General features: G+C 30.7%; 2 protein-coding genes across 2 annotated transcripts in view; one reads left to right on the top strand and one right to left on the bottom strand.

Moving 5' to 3' along the window:
- Positions 1-14,417, bottom strand: part of LOC134698879 (RNA-binding protein 42-like) — a 36,181-nt gene that overhangs the window by 7,182 nt on the left and 14,582 nt on the right. The window lies entirely within an intron of this gene.
- On the top strand, positions 8,273-12,579 carry LOC134698927 (uncharacterized). Its single transcript, XM_063560608.1, has 4 exons — positions 8,273-8,305; positions 9,771-10,017; positions 11,637-11,738; positions 12,439-12,579. Exons 1-4 carry the CDS (start codon positions 8,273-8,275, stop codon positions 12,522-12,524), a joined length of 468 nt encoding a protein of 155 aa, XP_063416678.1. The 3' UTR covers positions 12,525-12,579.

The raw sequence follows: 14,417 nt of genomic DNA, 5'->3' as shown, positions 1-14,417 counted from the left end.
TGACACGTATATCCAGCTCATTATTGAAGGCCGTGTGGTGATCTGTAGTTTTAATTTCTGTGCCATTTGGATTCTTTTAGACCGTTGTTAATTTGCACTTATATCACATCTACTTTTTTTACATTAGTATTATTTTTGAAATGTTAAAAGAGTTTAGACACACGAAGAACACGGGAGTAACAACACCACATACATGTAGCATGAGACATTGAGCAAGTTAAGCTTGACAGCTTGCTGCCGCTAAAATACTGACCACTGGTGCAAAGTCGTTATAAGCAAAAATAAAATAAACTCTTCTACAATTTATTTTCAAAATTAAATCATGATAAAATGTTACAAATATGTTATATCATATATTGGAATTAAAGATTAAACCTAATAGATCAATGTAGGAGAACAAACAACTCAAATATATTGTGTTGTACAAGTTATTATTTTTTTATCATCAGAAATTTTACAAGTAATTACTGGTACAATTATATTTGTACAGGTAATAACTTGTATGATGGCATCATACAAGTATGGCATCATACAAGTAATTAATCGTACAAAGTTTTTGTACAAGTAATAACCTGTACAAAATAATAAAATGTACACGACATATATATATGTACATCTTTAAATTGTGAATATATGTACAATATCTTTTACTAAGGCCAGAAACATATAATTGTATTATATGTCTCTTCTAATGCTATTGATGACTTTTCAATACTGTAACAGTTAATTTTTACTGAAGTATACAAACCAATTGTCATGTTTTATAAAAAAAATAAAGTAAACCAAACTATCTTAACATGTTCAATATAAATTGAATAAGAATAACAAAAAGTTTCCTACATTGACCATAAACACAGTTTAAGATTTTTTTCATTGTAATCAGAATGTAATCATATAGTAATCAGAATTACAGGGTATTTTGAAAAGTAATTGATTAAATTAAATTACATGAAATCAGATTTTTGGCTGATTGATGATTACAATGATTACTTGAAGAGTTGTAATCAATTACAGCTGTTTAACGATTACAATTACAATTATCCCAACTCTGCAGGGAGATAACTCCATAAAGTCATCTTAACGTTTTAATTACGTTGTGTTATAAAGGGAATTTTAAGCTTCTCTTTGATCAAAATTGTTATTTTTCAAACTGCTATATACCGGTGTCATTTTTCTGACAAAACGGTTGGTTCAAAAATTTTGAAATTTTTATATTTTTGTAAAAGGGTCAAAGTAAATAAATTGTCAAAATTTAATGAAAATTAAACGAGCCAAATTAATTTTAGTGAAAGTGTTGGGTACCACCTTAAATCGCTTTTGAGATCATGATGTCCCGGATGAAAGGTAAGTTAAGAAAAAACATCCAACACAACAGTTCGGATATCGGACGATTTCTAGGAGTGCATGCAACAAATATTGTATATGAGTTTTGCCTCCCAAACTGTTAGCCTCTATCACAGAATAATAGGAACAAGTCATGACAGAGTAAATATAAACCTAATGCATACGACTCCAGTTTTATAAGAAGCCTAGCAAAATAATATAATGTCCTACCAGTAGTGTTTTAGTGTTACCCTTTCCTGTTTTTCGAAAGATTCATTTTTTCGAAATACATGCAACACAAATCAGGAATATCACAGTTGTTTCCCATTCGTTAGATGTGTTTGAGCTTATGATTTTGATAATTGATAAGTAAGAGACTTTCCGTTTTGATTTTTCACTTGGAGTTTGGTATATTTGTTATTTTACTTGTTTACCTAAATGCATGTGCCCTGACATAGCATATGAGCTACGGAAAATTGCTCGACATATTGTACAGGAAAAGATTTAAATTACTGTTTAAAAAAAAATTGCTATTATAAAAGTACAAATAAAAATTAGTAATTACATTAATAAAAATAATATTATAATTATAATATTTGTTATCATATCGTATGTAATTGATGCTGCTGATCAAAGTAAATCCATCTAGAACTAAAAAGAAGTATTGTAAAGGTTAACCATTTGGCGATTGGTATACTTTAAAATCGCTTTTATCACTTATTGTAAGTTTAACGTTCCGCTAACTACCAATATCAAATGGATACAGGAAAAGTAAACGATTTTTGTTAATTGCTGTATTTATATATAATTGAATATAGAATAATATTTAAGTAATAATTAGTGGTTTTAAATGTTGTTGACAGTCGTATCAGCCTACACAAATAAAGTCATATAAAGATGTTCACTGATCTAATACATTAGCTTCAGCTTGCGTCTTTCAGGAGTTTATTACAAACGTTTTCAGGTAAGTAAGCATTTGAAAAAAAGTGATTTATTTACTGATTTACTGGAAATTCGGCTTTATATTTTGTATGCTTTTGATTTTGCACTTTGAATAAGGCCTTTCCGTTTTGAATTTTCCTCCGAGTTATCTCAGTATTTTTGTGATTTTCTTTTAAAACAATTTGTAAAATTTTACAAAACTTAATGTTCAAGTACTGAGGTAATTGTTTTCTTGACTTTCAAATATTATTTTCGTGAGTTTGCAATATTTTTGTTTGATTCAATAAAGCGTTATCGTCAATTTTGCTGTATTGTTTCAATTACAGCATGAAAATATGAAAGCTAAAGAAATCTTTTGAAAATAGTAATTCGTAATGTACATTACTTTTCTATATTTCCATAAATCTGAATCAAAGTTAGAAAACGCTGTAGATTTTTACAAAATGTATGTTTCTTCGTGTTTTTTGTAATATATTGTACCGAAGGAAAAATGTATACCTTTAAAACATTTTTTGAATAAATATTATTATTTTACCAACATGTATCTAAATTGAAGTTTTAAACTATCTTCAGGATTTTTTTATTAATTATATGTGTAGAAATAGGTCATAATCTGAAAAAGTCTACATAATCTTCTTTAACAGGCCTTCATCCATTCACAAATGTCCATAATATTTAAACGATATTCATTATTCAATATTGTATACGGTGGATACATTACTATTAGTTGGATACCAATTTTCGTAGATTTCGTGGGTATAGATGAATCAGGAAATTAAATATTAACGTACATGGTAGTTTTCCTTAAACTCATTCCACGAAAATAAATGAATCCACAGTAAATTGTTTCATCAAAAGACATCTATAACCAAATTACGACAACTTGTACCTGTAAAACAGTTTGAGGTTTGGATGGAAATTTGTAATTTTTCTAACCAAATTACGACAACTTGTATCTGTAAAACAGTTGGAGTTTTGGTTCGAAAATTCATTTTTATACATTCATTTTTAAAATTCATTTTTATGAATAAAATGAATATATATACAATATAAAAAAAATGTGGTATAATTGCCAATGAGACAACTATCCACAAAAGAACAAAATGACACAAACATTAACAACTATAGGTCACCGTACGGTCTTAAACAATGAGCAAAGCCCATACCGCAAAGTCAGCTATAAAAGGCCCCGATAAGACAATGTAAAACAATTCAAACGAGAAAACTAACGGCCTTATTTATGTAAAAAAATGAACGAAAAACAAACTCGTCGTAACATCAACCCAACAATGCTAGATCTATAAATTTGCTTTTGCAAATTTTTTGCTCTTCCCTCGCCGGGAGTCGAACTCATGCTACTGAGATATCGTGACACCAAATCGCCTGCATTGTAGCCTTCCCGTTAGACCACACGACCACCTGGGCTTATATATATATATATTTAAAGAATTCATTAAAGTTGCAATATCTCAAAACTGTAGCATTTATAATGTGGTCATTTTTTTCATGAACACAGCTAACTGTAAGTAAGTGAACCCTTGAAATACACATTTGGATACATGATACTTTGAGTTTTTGTTAAAGTAAAAAGAGGAAAGTACGTTTGAAAAATCTATCTGCATGCTTTGTAATAAATTCAAGGCGAATAAGCCTTTCGAATTCCTTAATTCAGTTGGCATACAAAAGTCCTCGTATCAAATCCATTTAATGTGCGGACATGCCAGTTTATACTTTTACTCTTTACATCAATTTTATAAAAGGATCCGACAAAATAATTAAACTGTGATAAATATATTTTTTTGATTGAGTTAAGTCTGCTAATTGATATTTTATCGTATGTTTTTATATGTTGTGATGTTATGCTATTGTTTCAGAAAAAGGGAGAAGGTTTGGGCCCATTAAAACGTTTAATCCCGCTGCAAATGTTTGCACCTGTCCTAAGTCAGGAATCTGATGTACAGTAGTTGTCGTTTGTTTATGTAATATATACGTGTTTCTCGTTTCTCGTTTTGTTTATATAGATTAGACCGTTGGTTTTCCCGTTTGAATGGTTTTACACTAGTAATTTGGGGGCCCTTTATAGCTTGTTGTTCGGTGTGAGCCAAGGCTCCGTGTTGAAGGCCTTACATTAACCTATAATGGTTTAATTTTAAATTGTTATTTGGATGGAGAGTTGTCTCATTGGCACTCACACCACATCTTCCTATATCTAGATATGCACAAAAATAAGCAATGAAGAATGCATTGTGGAGTCAATTCATTTTCAAAATGAGCGTATTTTTACTGTAACTATTACTTAGAATCATATTCAAAACAGTGTGGTCCTGGCCATTGATTGACGACCTAAATTATCCCATTGACTGGGACAGATTAGGTGAACGTTTGTCTGTAACGACCTATGCTCACTTCTTACTTATTATAGAATTTAAACTGTGGGGTCACCAAAGGTTCTTAACGCCTTTAATAATAAAATAATTCGAAAAATTATTCAGGAATAACTTTTATGTTTTGATTTATATTATTAATATAAATCAACACATTGTATTATTCCGGATTCGTTTTTCGAATTGCTTTATTTAGGTGTTGAGAACCTTTGGTGACCCCACAGATTCAGTGTCTTTAACAAGTACATAGTGAGCAGTGATTGTTACCGACAAACCATCACCTAATCTGTCCCAGTCAATGGGATAATTTAGGTCGTCAATCAATGGCCAGGACCACACTGTTTTAAATATGATTCTATTTTAATTAATTGCACAGATCAGCATAGAAATGAAATAAGATAAATATATCTTAATTTATTATTTTTTTTTGTTAAATCAAACTTAGTTAAAATGGTTGTTAAGTAATTTCCTATCAATGTCACTTGTTTTCTGGTATATGCGTTTATGAAAATGAAATGCTTATTCTAATCCATCAAAGCACTTTTTTGAACTACCGTTTCTAGTGAACCCTTGCTCATTGTATAAAAATGAATGCATCAAGGGCCCGGTACAATTATAATAAGCTGAAAAGGGAATAACACATTGAAAATCATGGCAAAAAGAAAATGACAACCAGCATTATACAAAATACAATACAGATAATGAAAATCTGGCAACATGAACCAGCAGTAGCGGTTCAACTCAGGTGCATCAGAAGTGTTAATATATATCGTATTGCTCGAGTACAAATTAAGACTATACCCGTAAGTTACTACCACAATCACAGTTAAATATCTGCATCACAGAGTATCATAATAGGGTGAAAAATCTCGATATTTAGTGAGTGTTAGGTTATCTAAATCATATGGTGTCCCCCTAACTAGGTATCATTTCAGTAAGTTGATGTTTTAGCAATGTCTTAAGGCTGGTTTTATTTTCAATCTCATTTTTCAAGGGATACTCATGCATCATATAATCAAAGCTAAACTGTTAGCAATAACACATTAAAGGATACTTTACACTTTATTTTATTGCTGATTTCTTAGTTATGCTTCTCCGAAGTTGCAGTCATTAATACTATCATAAATCGTGACGGGACCACAAATGTATCCTTTTACAAAAAGTTAAGTACGTTGATCTTGTTATTTATGTTTCTTTTCTTTTATCTGTCGAGTCTTTCAATTCAAAAAAAAAATTACTAACGAAAGTGACAATTGTTAGGTATATTAACTTGCTTTTTACTTATAATAAATATTTAGAACAATGCTGTGCGTTCATTAATTGTTTCCTGGAAATTTTTGTGTGTACGTTCAAGAAATATTTCAACAAAGATCAGCTCTTCGGGCGACGAAAATTAGAAAGTGTTTAATATCCCGTAAATCACATTTTCCTTTCAATGTCTTTGATGATAAACTTTGTACGTTATATTTGCTTTATGGGCTGTAAAAGTTTACATACATATAATTAAGTAGAATGCCTACAAGTCGACGCCTTTTCAAATAAACTTTTATAACTAACTGTGGCATATTGACAACTATCATCATAAACCAATTAGAACAACATTCAAGAATACAGTTGGTGGCAGTTTGATCCTTTCTATTATTTCAATATAGGGTGACGTTCATAGATTAAAAATTCATGATTTGCCAAGAAACCCTAAACTATCGTAAATCAAAGAGATGAAAAGTTTCCGTGACTTTTTAACGTCAGAATCTTCAAGACGTTATTCTCAAAAGTCATTTTATTTATTCGATGCTGTCTCCAACGTACAATTTAGGAGCAAACATTAAGGCGTGCAACGACATGAACACAAAATTGGCCAAAGGGTTGAATACACAATTCCAAATCATCTCTGAAATACGAGCATTCGAGTAATGCTTGTCTGCAGGGTATACTGCTTCTAATATTTGGTATGATTTGGTTTAAAAACTTTTAGCAATTTTAAACATTTTTATTGTATTTTCTAAAACACAAAGACCATGATCGGTAAAAACAAAGAAAACAACAAAGTTTAAAAACAAATTCTATCCTAATGCTGATGGTTTATCAAAAAGCATAGGCAATCAACTAGCAAAACTACTTAAAAAGTATGAGACCATAATACTTTTCTCTGAGAAACGGTTTCAATCTATAAGTGACATATATCAACGACAGGCTCTTATATATAGCAAACTGGTATCAATTCATAGGTGACATATATCAAAGACAGTGATACGTTCTTGTAATGAAAAATACATATTTTCTAACACCTGCCCGACTATTTCATTCTTATGTTGGTTAGCATATCAATTGTATAAGAAATCCAAGGTCAATTATTTCATAATTACTAGTATTGATCTGATATTTCAAACGAAATTAACCAATCATACATTGCTTCTACTGAAAAACCAGATTGCAAAAAAATAATACAATATCATTGTCAGTAATATCTATTTCAATGCAACGAGTTGTGGGAGTGACATAATCCAAAAATAATAATAATGAATTCACTTCCAGTAAAAAAGAAACTTTAATTAAACATGGTACAATAACCTTTCAGACAACTTCAAAACGAAAACCACAACTTCTGAAATTCTAATAGAAATACACGAAAGTTATTCCTACAATAATATTTTTAACATCCTTCCTTAATTCTAATATCCTGTTTCCTCATGATGGGTTTGACGTCTATGAAAGCAAACAAAAACATTCTGTGGTGTGTGATTTAAATGGAATAATTTCGATTAATTGTATCTTCCTGTCTTTAACCCTTTGACTTTTTACCATTCAAACCATTTGAAGCAATTAGTTGTCGATTACATCTTAACTTTCAAATATTTTTTTAGAATTCCTCCGAAAGCAAAAAGACCAACATTATGTGCGTGATGTCAACAGTTACTTTTAGGAATCTTAGATAATAATTAGTAAACGGATTAATGGAAGAACTAATTGAGGTTTATGACCTTATACTCTTTAGAACATTTTACTTAGTTTCTTTTGATGATGACTGATATATAGTTAGTAGCCAATAAAAAGAGGTTCTAAAAGGAAAATAAATTACCTGTATTATCTAAACCCTATCGGTCCTAAGTTGTAGGTAAATAAAACATACGATGAATTTATAAAAATATCTTTAAAAAATTATATTCAAAGAATTTTCAGATTAAGATGTGCTGAAAGTTTACAGATCTTGCTTTTTGAATGCGAACCCTTATCTGTTACATAATTATTTCCCTTTATCAAGAAATACTTTGATTGCGTGACTTGATGACATTCCTGAAAATGTCATATAGATTATTCTGATGGTAACAAGGACTAGCGCTTTCTTTATTGCATATCATTGTTGAGGTCATAAAGCTGCTTTAATGTTTCCGTCCTTAAAGGTGTTGTAATTATAAGTTCTTTGTCAAAGTAAATAAAATAGTGAAGGCATTGAAAACGGAAAGTTATAAAATAAAGAACATTATCGTACCGTTACTAAACGTGTAATTTATTGCCAGAACAGTAGTGACAATAAAAATGTATCAATAATATCATTACCCAATAAAATGTAATCAACCGGACCCATGCACTTTTATTTAACATTGAACTCAAAATAAAAATAAATGGATGAAAATGGATGTTTGGTTGATGAGAAAGTATGTTTAATATGCAAATCAGATATTATCAATTATGACGATAACCTGGATCTTGCTTGTTCGTTTTCATCTGTTAAACAGCAAAACATCTTGTTCCATAGATAAAAAAAATAATTATTTCTGGATCTCCTCAAACGTTTAACAACAAATGAATTTCAATGTCCGAATCACAATTTGGATGTATTGTTATCAACAGGTAGTCTGCAATACCATCTAAATGGATTCTTTCTATATTTCATGATTTTCTTTCAAGCATTTAATTAATTGTTGTTTTTTAACACCTTACTTTTTTTAGTAATACTTTTTTTCTAAAACACCTTAATTTTTTCCAGAACACCTTAGCTTTTTACGGATACTTTTTCATTAACTTCATCCGCGATTTATGTTGGCATTCGTGTTGCTCAATATTAGTTTCGGGTTGAGTGATTTCGACTTATATGCTTTTTTACTAGTGTGTTTTTCTTCCAAATATTTTACATTCCCCGTGATTTCTTTTTACCATCTGCAATTCAAACCTAACCAAAGGAGGACGATGTTCAATAGGATTAAAATCTGATAGAAAAGAGGTAGCGAAATCCTTATCGATAATTATATAAAGATATCAATGAGAAATATGCGTGGAGTCGTTTAAATTATTTGTGTGTATATTGACAGTCCGTCATCAACAGATATGACTAGTGAATTGGAGGTCGATTACAGTTAATTTGGAGATGAAAGTAGATATAGTATATATACGTCAGTGTTACAATATATCAAATGAAAAGCAGAAAGACATCCTACGGAGGAATTTAATTATCAAAGATCCATTGACAGCCAGTCTGATTCCTCAAGAAACGCATATATACCATTAGAAAAGCCATCGTTTTTTTTACATTTCAACTTTTCAATCTTTGGTCCTGAATGCTCTTCAAGTTCGTACTTTGTTTGCCCTTTTTTATAGTTTTTTATTCGAGCGTCTTTTGTAGACGAAACGCACGTCTGGCGTTAATAAATAATTTCAATCCTGGTATCTATGATGAGTTTTTTTCTACAGAAAAAAGAATCCCGGCATTTTCGATTTTCTTCCCCTTTTGAAAAAATAGATACATTGTAATTTCATACACCGAATATATTGATTATATTTATCAGAGAAACAGGAGTAGTTATAAAAACATCATGTTAACCGATGAACCATGAGAATGAGGTTACGGCCAGATGAGCGCTACAAGGCAGACATGCTAGTACACCTTAAAGTAATTCCATAAACGAATTATAGTTGGGATTTCTATGTACCTCTTTCAATGTTAGATAAAAAGTACCTAACAAAAATACAGAACTCCGACAAAAATTCAAATCGAAAAGTTCCTTATCACCCGGCAAAAATCAAAAGCTCCAACACATCAAACGATATACTAGTATTCCTGACTTGGTAAGGCATAAATATTGGATACATTATTCATAATCCTTTTTTGTTTTTTCATTTCAGATATTGATGTTTATCATGAAAATTATACTGCTGATAGTGATAACAATTGTACAATATACCGAATCATTACAAACTGTAAAACGACAAGGAATATTTGGACTATGTCAAGGATGGGGAGCAGGATGTGCAATGGATTTTCGCTCACCAATTTTACCTCCAAAAATAATTAAACAAAAGCTTTACCAACCCATTCCTAAATCGAAACCGGATGTTAGTTTTAGACCACATTCATTTTTCTTCACATCAGGTAAGTTTTCTCTAAGGAGGTTAAGAAGCACCCTTTATAACTATGCTCAATTGAGAAAATAATTGAAACACCATTATTAGTATACATTTTTGTCAAAAGAAATATATTTCTTTTTTGTTTTGCATATGAGGCAAATGAAAATTGAAACTCTGATTTAGAGTGTGTGCGAGTAACACTATAGTGAATATAATGATTTGGCTATTATTCTTAGTTCAATGCGATCGATAATACTTTGTCACTTAGACCTCTTTGTTAATGTGCGTAACATTCCGAAATATAAAAAGAGTAAAATCCCCATGATTAAAGGTATGCTTACTCGTCCCATTATTGATGAAAAGATAATTATGCCGTTTTGCAACAAGGACTACTAACGTTCTCACTTATGTAAAGGAGTTAAATTCCGAACAATTATTTGATAAGGGACTTTCCGTTTTGCATTTACATTGGAGTTCAGTATTTCTGTCATTTCACTTTTCAAAATAAAGCAGTTGTAAAGCTCCTGGCGGAGTACTAGCTCCCGAAGGTACTCTCATCAAATACTTGGTCAGTGCACAGAAATAACATGAGTCATGATATAATTCTCTTAAATACTCCGTTGATAAATTGACAATTTAGATTTTTTTTTAATTCTAAACGTAGTTCAATTTTTTGCACCTTTCCTAAGTCAGGCATCTAATGTTCAGTAGTTGTCGTGTGTTGATGTGGATCATAAGTCTTGCTTGTTTCTCGTTTTTATATAAATGAGACCGTTGGTTTTCCCGTATGAACATTTTTACACTAGTCATTTTTGTGGCCCTTTATATGTGAGCTAAGTCTCCGTGTTGAAGACCATACTTTGACCTATAATGGTTTACTTCTATATATTGTGACTTGGATAGAGAGGCGTTTCATTGGCACTCATATTACATCGTCTTATATCTAGTTGGCGTTCTAATGACCAATGATTAAATAATTTACAATATAACTATGCATGACGTCAAGGACACAAATTTACGGAAATCAACTGGTACAATTTGTAGCATTTAACTGTTTACATACACAAACGTGACTTTTAAATTAAGTGTAAATTGTATATACAAACGTGACTGAATTAAGTGAAAATCATCTAAGTAGAACTATAAAACATAATGTATTAAGTGCAATGGTTCGAATGTGAATTTTTAACATCCTTACATAAGCACTTTTCATATCGAATCTTCTTTTATCAAATTCGGCGCACTTGGTCGAAAAATAGAGTTGTTATTAGGCAGGCTGGTATAATTAACAGATATGTTTGGAACAAGAAGCACAGCGCTTTTTATTTATGTAAACAAAACCACATAAAAAAAGGATTTGCAAGTAAATGCTTACTCCCAATTTATTTCATTTTAAGCAATGCAAGATATTGTTTAAAATGTGAGAAACATATATTTTAAAATAATGATTTAAAGGTCAAAATTGGCATCTAGATGTTGAAATATAGAGGAATTCAAAATAGGATTGATGTTAAACGCTGATATATATATATATATTCTTTGTTTTCGAAATATTAAATCGTAAAATTCGAAAATCTTAAGTATTTCTTGATAGAGTATATAAGATTGTTTGATAAGTAAGTGTTCATCACAAATACATTTCAGGCGAGTCGTGGAATCCTATTGGAAAGCGCACTGCCTGGTTTACAGATATACCATTTTTAAGAAATCCTTTATTAAAGTACCCATCTGTACAGAAGCTTCCAGGTTAGTTTGTATTATTAAAAGAGAAACGCGATTCAAGTATTAGATTGTTTTATGCACATTAATTTTTATTAATCTTCATTACTCATTTTTCACAATAATATCAATTAATTCACTCAAATATCATGAATAATTTATACATGGGAATATTTAAAGTTGACTGTAGACATAAAACATCATAAGTGCAAATTTGCCAACAGACATTGCCATTGCTAAATGACGGATAATAAGGTTTTAATATCTTCAGCCACGGTAGGGATTATCAGATATTTGATCGTAGTAATCAACAAGACGTTATAGAACCTCTTATTCATACCGATAAACAACTAAATAAAGAGAACATTGGGTCAAATGATCTTCATTGAAATGAGATGTGACAATGTTTACACATACAAGACATATAAAACTGACCTAATCACATTCTTTAACATTCAATGATGTTGGCAACAACGCGGGATATAGCAATAAGGCTAGTTTTCCCCCTGACATCGTTGTCGGTTAAACAGAAATTATTTCTCAAAACAGTACACAGAAAAAACAAAGACAGCAAGAAAAAACAGAATGAATTGATGTGACCTAAAGAATCAAATCCTTATATACCAATGGAATAAACCACATGCAACTACACAAAAATGCCAAGTGACGTATTTTAACCTCTAGTATGTTAACATGCTTTATTCAAATCATTTCCTTTTTATTACAGTCAGGAATCCATTATCATTGCGTTATCCACTTGTATACCGCTCATCATTAGAGAAGTTTTTCCCAAGAAACTTTGTGGTAGAGTGAAGAAGTTGATGCGACAAATGGATTCATATAATGCTAATAAAGTTGAGGTTTAGAGTATCATTGTAAGCGCTATAGAACATTAATATCACAAAGTGATTCACTTTGTCTTTTTTTTCCCGGAAAATGCATATTTTTACATATATTGTACATTTCATCATTATGGTACCTAAATGATTAAGAAGATTGCCATGATATTTATAAAGATTAAAACCTGTATATTTTCTGAAATAAAATGCTATTGAGCGATTTGGTATTCCTTTAACAAGAACGTATAGCATAACAGTCAATAATAAATAAAGGCAACAGTAGTATACTCCTGTTCAAGGTAGCAATAAACAGTTGGGGAAAAATACTAAAATTTGGCCTTATGAATTTTACCATTCCCTTTTCATTGCTTTCTTACAATGTCAAGCTTACTGTTTGTGTCATATATGGGCATATGTATGTAATCAGAATCTTCCATAGATTTTATTTCCAGTATATAAAATGGTAAAATATAATTTCTTTTTGGTGTATCCATGGCAACAATCTGCATTTATTTGTTATAAAATATTGCAAAAAGGGGGGGAAAGATGTCACATATTTCCCCAAAATTTGGCTAAAAGTAGAATTTCAATCGCTTGAAGTCATACCTTTTCTGAAACTGTGTACATATATCATTCAGCAAATCCAATGAAAATCATATGTCTTTCGTCTCATTTTTTTGTAAAATTGCGTCAAAAACTTCGTGTAGAAAAAGAGTGTTTGTAAACAGTACATTAATTTCTGGACCGATGGCCGGTCTAGCTATGAAAATACGGACTGTCAAACAGAAAACAGCCCGTAAAACATGTAAAAAATAATCTTGATGCTCTTATAAACCACCTTTGAAGGCTAAATTAGCACTCATCTGTCTAAAAATGAATTTTATTACACAATAACTTTCCTATTTAAAAAATCCACAGGGGCCATAATGCGAAACTAAACTCCTAACTGTGTATTGCTACCCAAAAGTCATTAATCAATTGAGTGAAAACAAATCCGAGTTACAAACTGAAACCGGATTTTAACTGATAAACCACAGCTGAGAATACTGCTTAATGTATCCATATACTAGTATATAATCAACTATATAATCAATTTATGTGTAAAAAGTTAAAAAAAAATAAAATGGGAGACATCAACGAACAAAGAACTGAAAAGTACATATGGGTACCTCAAAAACATTGCATAATCTCATTTCTAAAATATACATCTTGTACGCTTCACTCGTGTATGTAACAACATATTAGATTTTAGCGAGAGAAATGTATGTATTACTGAAAAATTATTACACCAGGGATTTCGATATCACAAACTTAGTAGTCAAAACATTTACTAAATTTTATCATAGGTATAAGGAAATAATTCGTAAATATAACTCAACATGCAGACATCTTATACGTTCAGGTATTTCACATTTAATCTTTTATGGTAATATTCTTTACAAAACATAAAAATGTCAGTATTCACCTCAAAAGCTAACAAAACCTTTAAACACTTATTTAGAATGGATATAGTTACGATACTGCTGTCAGGTCATTAAAAATTGCATATGTTGGCTTTATTATTGATTCACTTATAGGGTATTTGCACCGGAACTAAACACATTTATTTAAAAAACAGTTGTTGTCATGACACGGGTTATGTTCTTCTCATATATTTTATGATAGTATGATACTAGACCCCTAACGGGAGAGATTGTGCCTGCTATTCATATGATGAAGACATAATACCGGTATATCAATCAGTTTAATTGAGGTCTGGAGCTGGCATGTCAGTTAACTGCTAGTAGTCTGTTGTTATTTATGTATTATTGGCATTTTGTTTATTTTCTTTTGTTACATCTTCTGACATCGGACTCGGACTTCTCTT

The sequence above is a fragment of the Mytilus trossulus genome, unplaced genomic scaffold, assembly GCF_036588685.1.
Source record: "Mytilus trossulus isolate FHL-02 unplaced genomic scaffold, PNRI_Mtr1.1.1.hap1 h1tg000024l__unscaffolded, whole genome shotgun sequence".
NCBI lineage: Eukaryota > Metazoa > Mollusca > Bivalvia > Mytilida > Mytilidae > Mytilus > Mytilus trossulus.
This window is presented reverse-complemented; position numbering and strand designations above follow the sequence as displayed.

Excerpts from the sequence above, each read along its gene's own strand:
- LOC134698927 (XM_063560608.1), top strand. The coding sequence starts at position 8,273 with ATGGATGAAAATGGATGTTTGGTTGATGAGAAA. Across the intron at positions 8,306-9,770 it reads GATGTTTGGTTGATGAGAAA|ATATTGATGTTTATCATGAA; the intron begins GTATGTTTAATA and ends TTTTCATTTCAG. Across the intron at positions 11,739-12,438 it reads ATCTGTACAGAAGCTTCCAG|TCAGGAATCCATTATCATTG; the intron begins GTTAGTTTGTAT and ends TTTTTATTACAG.